Source organism: Panthera pardus, unplaced genomic scaffold (genome assembly GCF_024362965.1).
Source record: "Panthera pardus isolate Hobbes unplaced genomic scaffold, ASM2436296v1 HiC_scaffold_11, whole genome shotgun sequence".
Classification (NCBI taxonomy): Eukaryota; Metazoa; Chordata; class Mammalia; order Carnivora; family Felidae; genus Panthera; species Panthera pardus.
In genome coordinates, this window is record NW_026526666.1 from 1,257,205 (window position 1) to 1,265,772 (window position 8,568).

Below are 8,568 nucleotides of genomic sequence, written 5' to 3' on the forward strand. Positions count from 1 at the left end.
ATTAGCCAACAAAACAGGTGTCTGCCTTTGGTCTGGCTACCTGCCCAGAGGCATGGGCTGGACAAGCACTATGCAGAGGGCTAATGGGGTGATTGGGAGGTGAAACGAGAAAAAGGATTTAGGGTGGACCCTAAACAGGGCAGCCCTTCTCATCACCCGGACACCCGGCACAGGGAACCACTGTGGCCTAAGAGGCCTAACAGTGAGTGTGTACAAGGAGGGAGGTGGGCTCCTGAATGCCCAACTCTGAAGGAGATACCCTTTTGCTGAGCCAGTCTCTTTTCAGGAAACCCGCTAGGGGTTCAGCCAGCCTGGAATGAAGGGGCAGTTCCTCAGCGCCCCCTCCCCTCACTTTTCATTTTGTCATTTTTTTGCTTTTGTGCCCCCAGATCCTAGAAGACCATTTCCTTTTTCTTCCTTCATCTACCCATCCCCATCGTACCCTATATTTCTTCTCCTCTTCCTGCCTCTGCTGGCCAGGCTTAAATCTAGGCCACCAGCCTCCTTGGCACATACCTCTTCCCCTAACTAAACCTCCCCACCCCGAGGAAACAAAGGTATTTCACAACTCTGCATTGTGACCCAAAGAGGCATGTACCATAATTACCAGCAGGCGGGGAAGCTCATCTCACATTCTCTGAGCACATGTGTCTGGAACCGAAACCATCTGGGTGAACACCCCACCTCCCACCCCAGAAAAATATGGCAAACGCTGGCACTAAATGCCAGGTGATTGGGTAAGCCTCCTATTCCAGATCCCCTGGTAGAGCTCAGAATTCCCCAAATTCCTGGCAGGCTTGGAGACGTGAGCTATAGTGCTCTGGAAAGTAAGAATCTGGCAATGAATGGGGAGTTGGAATGGTGTGAGGAGGAATTTACAGACTGAGATTGGGCCAGGTGTCAGGAGTGGAAGCAACAGGCGGCCACCAAACTTGAAAGGTTCCTCTGCCCGGGAGCTTCTTCCCCGCCCTGGTGTCAGAGAGACAGGGTCTTCACCATTTTAGACTTTATTCATTCCTTTGGAGTAAGCATCAATGACTCCAGTGGAATCCTCTTTCAAAATGCAAATATTCTGACCCAGCAATTCTACTCCTAGGTATGTCTCTCCAAGAGAATTTAAAATATATTTACTTACAAAAATGTGTAAGTAAATGTTCACAACAGCATTAGTCATCATAGACAAAAAGCAGAAACTACCCAAGTGTCTACCAACATTTATCCATGAAGAACATATCTGAAAATATATCCATACAAGGGAATATTATTCAGCTATAAAAAGGAATGAGGGGCACCTGGGTAGCTCAGTCGGTTGAGTGTCTGACTTTGGCCCAGGTCATGATCCTGTACTTTGTGGGTTCAAGCCCCGCATCGGGCTCTGTGCTGACAGCTCAGAGCCTAGAGCCTGGAGCCCGCTTCGGATTCTGTGTCTCCCTCTCTCTATGCCCCTTCCCCACTCTGTCTCTCTCTCTCTCCCCAAAATAAATAAACACTAAAAAAAATTATTAAAAAAAAAAAGGAATGAAGTACGGATTCATGTTACAACATGGATCGACCATAAAAACATCATGCTAATTGAAAGAAGCCAGTCACAAAGGATCACATATTATATGATTACATTTACATAAAATACCTACAACAGGAAATCTCAGACAAAGAAAGGAGACTAGAGCTGAAGGGGTTGGGAGAGAATGGAGAGTGACTGCTAATGGATCAGGATTTCTTTATAGGTAAAGAGAATGTTCTAAAATTGATTGTGTTGATGACTGTATAACTCAGTAAATATACGAAAAGCCACTGAATTGTACATTTTAAATAGGTTATTTGTGCAGTCCATGAGTTATACCTAATTAAAGTGGTTACAGAAAAATTAGGCCCATAGTAAGCCTTCAATAAATCACAACTTTAGTTTAAAAAAAAAATTTTTTTTTTTTTTTTTTTTAAGGAATGGAGCTCAGGAAAGACTTTGGTATTAAACTAACTCAGCTTCTGAGATCCTAAATTAGGCATAACACCTAGTCCAGGGTAAAGACAAAGGTTCAGACTGTAGGTGATGAAAAAATTCCAAATCCACCCAGGCATTGAGAGAAACTCTCTAGCCAAGATTGATCAAGACAAAAAAATTAGAGAAGATGAAAATAATACGAATATTCTAAGGAAAGGTAACACTGATAGATTACTTAAAATCCTCTTACCAAGGGGCCCAGAGCATCATAGGACACCAGCTGCCTGAGCCATGAGTCAGAAAAAGAAGGAGGAGGAAAGGGACCTAGAGCAGGATGCCAAGATACAAACGCTGACCATCACTCGTCTAAAACCTGTCCTAGCTGACTTGGTGCTAGCAAAGGTTACTCTGGGTAAGAGAGTAGTTACACTACTACAGGCCCCTTCGCATCCTTAAGACCCTCCACTGGTACAAGAAAGGGGAAAGGAACAGATAAGAATAAATATTAACATAATGAGAAGGAGCAAACCTTGACCAGACCAGAAAGTTCTCAGACTCTCCCTCCATCCCTTGGGCAGGGGTCTCATGAGAGGCTAATACAGTCTCCTCTAAGCCATTAAGTAGAGCAAGCAGAAAATAACAGCCAACATCTGAGCACTTACCATGTGCCAGGCCTTGTGCTTAATGTTTCACATGCATTATCTTATTTAATCCTTATAACAACCTAATGAAGAGGGTGAAATTATTATCCCCACTTTACAGATGAAGAAACCAAGATGCAAGAGATTAAGTAATTTACCGAAGTGATCTTGGGCAAGACAAACATCAAAGCCCTGACTCCAGCCCACTATAAGGTCAGATTCCCAGGACCAGGCTCTTAACCACAATGCTATTAACAGAAATCATAGTTTAGCCAAAAATTGTTATGTAAATACACTGGGAGGATGGGAGAAGGGAAAGGGAACGTGTAAGGAGTGGGAGCATAAACTTTTCTAGAATTCCTACAGCAGGAAGTCAACAGACGTCTAAAACTGACAAATCAAGAAGTATCACTATAAGCATATTATTTAGAAACAAGGGGGGTAAACCCCAGCAAAAGAGATAAGAGTTGAAAGTGGCTACTTCCATGGGGCAGGGCTTGGGGTAGGAACCTGCCTGCTATGTTCTTTTAAAAAGCCTTTTGACATTATTAGATCTTTTAGAAATCATGAACATATATTCCTTTGATTGAAAAATGATTTAAAAAGAAAAAGAAAGAAACCGAGATCATTCGAACCGAAGTCTAATGTAGTGAACATCTGCTGTTTTTTTGTTTTTTAATCTTTATTTTTTTTTGAGAGAGAGAGACAGAGTGTGAGCAGGGGAGGAGCTGAGGGGAGGGAGACACTGAATCAGAAGCAGGCTCCAGGCCCTGAGCTGTCAGCACAGAGCCCGACGCGGGGCCCAAACTCACAAACCGTGAGATCATGACCTGAGCCGAAGTCAGATGCTTAACCGACTGAGCCACCCAGGCGCCCCTGAACATCTGCTGATTTTGCCACACAGTTTCCATCCTCCTCTACTGATAACAGCACTTGGGCTTTGCTTTGGAGAACCTCTCTCCTTTCCTGGGTAAGCTGGTGCACCTGTCCGTCAAGGACCTCCATAATGCCCTGGCCAAGGCAGGTGAGGGGCCAATGATGCCCTCTCCTTGGGATCTTGGGCAGAACTGCAAAAAGGTCTGGAACCAATTCAACCACCTGTAGAAACCCTCCATTAGTTCCTTCCACTTATACAGACCCAGAGTCACGCTTTTTTTTTTTTTAACTGAAGTACAGTTGACACACAATGTTCTATTAGTTTCAGGTGTACAACATAGTGATTTGACGACTCCATATAATATGCTGTGCTCACCACAGTGTAGCTACCATGTGTCACCATACAATGCTATTATAACACCACCACACACAGGGAACACTTCACCAATTTGCGTGTCACACTCACACAGGGGCCATGCTCATCTTCTCTGTAGTGTACCAATTTTAGTACAGTGCTGCCAATGTGAACAGCCTTGGTTCACATTTTTTTAATGTTTATTTATTTATTTAAATTTTTTTTTAAAGTTTATTTATTTTTGAGACAGAGAGAGACAGAGCATGAGCAGGGGAGGGTCAGAGGGAGGGAAACACAGAATCCGAAACAGGCTCGAGGCTCTGAGCTGTCAGCACAGAGCCCGACGCGGGGCTCAAACTCACGGGCTGTGAGATCATGACCTGGGCCAAAGTCGGCCGCTCAACCAACTGAGCCACCCAGGCGCCCCTTAATGTTTATTTTTGAGAGAGAGAGCAGGGGAGGGACAGAGAGAGAGGGAGACACGGAATCCGAAGCAGGCTCCAGGCTCTGAGCTGTCCGCACAGGACTGGCATGGGGCTTGAACTCGCCAACTGTGAGATCATGACCTGAACCAAAGTCAGACGCTTAACCAACTGAGCCACCCAGGTGCCCCTGGTTCACACTTTTTAAGCTTTCCCTTAATTTCTGTGAGCTGCCCATTTCCTTCTAATAAATTCCTCTTCTGCTTAAGTTAGCTGGATAGTCTCTGTTGCTTACAACCAAAGGAACTTAATGCGAATGTCTAATAAAAATGTCTGAGGTTTGTTTGTGCTTCTCCTTGCCAGCATAACTCACTACAGTGGCTTGCAAGCTTCTCTGACCTAAAACAAATTTTACCTGAAGATCTAATAAGCAGACACACACATATATATAATGTGTATACATACATATAACTGAAACTAAACTTTTGCCAAAAATGTCCACTGTTAACACTGTGATAGCACTAATTCTATTTCTTTTTCTTAAAGGACCTTATTTAGTTTAGAGAATTTTTAGATTTACAACAAAATCAGCCAGAACATACAGAGATTTTTCATATACCCCCTGCCCCAACATATGCATAGCTTTCTCCATTATCTATATCATTCACTGGAATGGTACTTCTTTTTTTTTAAACCAAGGATGAACCTACACTGACACAACATAATCACCAAAAGTCCATCGTTCCCCTCAGGGCTCACTCAAGTAAAGTGAATGCCGTACATTCTGTGGGTTAGGACAAAAGGATAAAGACTTCTATCACAGAGTGTTTTCACTGCCCCCCAAAAATCCTCTGTGCTCTATTCATCTCCCCTCTATGCTCAAAACTCCTGGCAACCACTGAATTTTTTGTTGTCGTTGTCTCCACAGTTTTGCCTGTTCCAGAATGTCATCTAATTGGAATCTACTTATTTGCTAATGCTCGGGTCCAACCCCCTAAGTTGATTTCAGGCCTACTGGTCATAGTGGCGATCTGCAGTTTGAAAACCACTGGCTCACTGCACCTGCTCCGTCTGCCCCCAACAAGGACAATCCAGAGTGCATTAGCCATGCTTCCATGTCCAAGTGTGATGCACGAGGCACACAGCCTGGCTGGTCGGGAAACACCAACAGAGTCCCAGGGTCCTGACTCACACTAGGACACACTAGTTGGTTAAGTTGTCTACACTGCTGACACAAGGAGTCACATCCATTCATTTATATACTCATCCACTCACTTTGCACATGCACTGAGCACTCACTCGATGGTGTGAACATACACTACAGCCTCCTGGTGACTGTCCAGAGCAGTAAATTCTAGCTTCAGGCTGGCTCAGAGGAGAGGAATCCCAAGACAAAGCCTGTCCCCGACTGATTGTTTACTACTGCCTCCCCCTCCGTAAGAGCTCAGGAATGTCTCCAAGAACAGATACAGGCAATGGTCATTTCATTCACACCTTTGAAGTAAAATACCTCTCAAGTCCAGCCTAGGAAAAAAGAATAAAGGGAATTTCTGTCTCCCCTTGTTCTAGAAGTTTCTGATTAGCCTCAAACTAATCCATGGCTGGAAACTGACTGAATTCCTTGCTCACTATTTTCCTACTGACTCTTTCTTTCTATCCCTCGAGGCAAGCAAGAAAATATCAAAGGACAAAAGAATACGTCAAAATCATTCTGAACAGTACCAACATCTTGGTCTTAAAATCTTTCTGGATCTCTTTTTCACAGCAAGCAAAAAGAAGCCCAGCACACCCCTTTCCTTTATTTTCCTCATACTCTTTCTCCCTGCCTCAACCATTCCAAAACAGTGAGCAAGAGAATGGAGTAGGACTTGGGGTTGACACAATAGATCCATTTCTTCCCTATCTCTTGAGTTCCATAGCTGGGGGAGTAAGAAACTACAGAAAATGAGGGACTGGGCTTGGGCAGTAGCCAGACCTGAAATATGGCAGAAATACTAACGGACTGGACAGAAACGGAGAGGGGACTGGGAACACAACTGATGGTCTGTACTTGAGATGAGAAACTATTCTAGGTAATTGTTCTGTGAGGAAGAGCCATAATCCAGGGGCCTTAGCTCCCCAGGGGGCATGCTGGGAGTGGAAGGGAGCAAGGGAAACAGATACAGAGTGGAGGGAGGAGGAATGGAGGGATACAAACTCCCCATCACCTCGGCTCCATTTCACTCTCACCCACAATAGCTTGAAAAATGGATGGAACAGTACACACCCGTTCTGGGTCAAGTTCCCTAGCAAAGCCTAGAAACATTCAGACACAAGTTACCCTCCTCGGTCTGTGAAGAGGGAAAATCATATGGTCACCTGAGTGAGGAGAAGAATAGGGACCGGGAGCCAAGGGGGTGAGGGCAGCAAGACAGATGTGTTAGCCCTGGGGAACGCCCCTCTCTCCCCCACCCTCACTTCTCCGGAAGCCCTCGCGTGGGTCACGACCCTTCCCTTCTCAGCCTAGGTTCTAGCATCTCCCTCATTCCGGAGCCTGGAAGCTGGACACGGAAACAACGTGAATAAAACAGTCCCAGGAAGCCACCCATCGGCCGATGGGGGAGGGAAGCCAGGAGATAGGGGAAGGAGAAATCCGAGCCGAGAGGTGACCCCCAAGCGGAGAGCCCTAATTCCCTCCAGCGAAAGGTGGCGTTCCGGGCCAATCTCGGCGTGCCTGGCGTCCTACCATCCCACCCCGTCCAAGCCCTGGGCTGCACTTTGTCTTCTTACGACCACCAAAGCACCAGTAAATTCTGTGAAGGGCCTCTGAAGCCACCGGGACCCACAGAAAAGCCTGAGGCCCTCGTCGGGGACCCAGCCAGGACCCACAGAAAAACCTAAGCCCCTCGTCGGGGACCCAACCAGGACCCACAGAAAAGCCTGAGCCCCTCGTCGGAGACCCAACCAGGACCCACAGAAATGCCTGAGCCCCTCCTCGGGGACCCAGAGTCCCAAGAGTGCAGGGATCCTGTCCCAGGAGCTCATTTCTCCTCCCACCCAGTCCACCGCCCGCAGGACGCCCGAGTAGCGCGCCCTGGAAAGCCGCGCGGAGTCGCCGGCAGGAGCCGCAGTGTCCTCCTAAAGGGCAGGTACGCCCCGAGTCTCCGAACAGCCTTCCTCCCGCGAGCCCTCGCGGACCCCCGCTGCCCGCCACCAGACGGCAGAAAAAAAAAAAAGGGAGGGAGCGCGGCGAGGAGCCGACGGCCCCCAGCCGGCCCCAGGTGATGTCAGCGAACTCGGCGCGGGGCACGGGAGGGGCGGGACTGGGAAGCGAGGATACCGGGCGGGGGAGGCTGCGTAGCCGCTCCGTCTTACCGCGGTCTGCCCCTCTGGGTGCACGTCCACCAGGGTACACCAGTTCCGCGTCCCGTTCATCTTACTCCCGCGGCGGTAGCAGCGCGGACACCCACCACCCGCCCCGCGGTCTGGCTCCTACTAGGCAGGCGCGCGCGGAACCGTTCCCCTGTATAGGAGCGTCGAGGGCGGGGACTGCTAGTTGGTTACGCCCCCAAGATGCCGCTCGCCAATGAGAGTGAGCTAAAGAGCAGGGTGAGCGTTACCGAGAAAGCACCGGGACACGCCCACCGGCCCTCGCTTAGATTTACATAAAGGTGGGGCTTGGAGGCTACCCGAGGCTGCTTGACTGAAATTTTGTCCAGCGTTGCGTGGCTGTACCTCAAACATGCATTAGTCTTGCACTTCTCTTTCAATTGCAAGGTCAGTGTTGGTAAAAGAGAATCACCCTGTCTGCCCCTCAGAGGATAGTTGGGGAAAAAACTTCCCTTACACTCTCCTCTCCCCATATATAAGGCTACCTTAGTGTAGCTGAGCAAACCTTTCCTCCATCACCGTAGAAATGCAGGCACCAAAGGCCAACTCACTCAGACTGGCCTAAGCCAGTCTGGCAGGTGCCCTGCCCTGGCAGGAGGCCCAGGCCAAAGTCAAAGCCAGCTTGGCTCTGGGTGGGGCTTGTTTTGTAGAAGCTATTATACTAAAGCTGCCCTTATATGGTCTGGAAAGGCGGGACACGTTGCCTTAAAAGGATTTTGTATTCTTGAGAAACGATGAACCTCAACTTCTCCAGTGGCATTTGCTCCCAAAGCCCAGACTAGCATTTTAAGGACCTAGAGGAGAGGATGGACAAGGATGGGGTCTCTTCCAGCCCAGCTTCTCTCTTCAGGTTGGCGGCTCCCCTGGGCTGTGGTCCACATGGAAATCACGCGGGAGGTCTGACCCACTCAATACCCCTGAATTTGGCAACAGGCTCTGATGAACAGCTAGGTCCCTCTTCAA

At 47.9% G+C, this 8,568-nt stretch overlaps 1 protein-coding gene and 1 non-coding gene across 12 annotated transcripts in view; both read right to left on the reverse strand.

Moving 5' to 3' along the window:
* Positions 1 to 8,093, reverse strand: part of TUFT1 (tuftelin 1) — a 42,941-nt gene extending 34,848 nt beyond the window's left edge. For 7 of the 11 annotated variants that reach the window (XM_053889531.1, XM_053889542.1, XM_053889539.1 and 4 more), the window contains exon 1: positions 7,905 to 8,093. In XM_053889531.1, the coding sequence (XP_053745506.1) occupies positions 7,905 to 8,078 (174 nt within the window). In that variant the 5' untranslated portion in view covers positions 8,079 to 8,093. Of the gene's footprint in view, positions 1 to 7,590; positions 7,731 to 7,904 lie in introns of those variants that run through there. The other 4 variants (XM_019432949.2, XM_019432945.2, XM_019432950.2 and 1 more) reach the window with 2 other exon arrangements.
* LOC128775968 (U6 spliceosomal RNA) lies at positions 3,885 to 3,992 on the reverse strand. The gene has a single exon (XR_008420946.1). It is a non-coding gene; the product is annotated as a U6 spliceosomal RNA (small nuclear RNA).
* Positions 8,094 to 8,568: the final 475 nt, after the last annotated feature.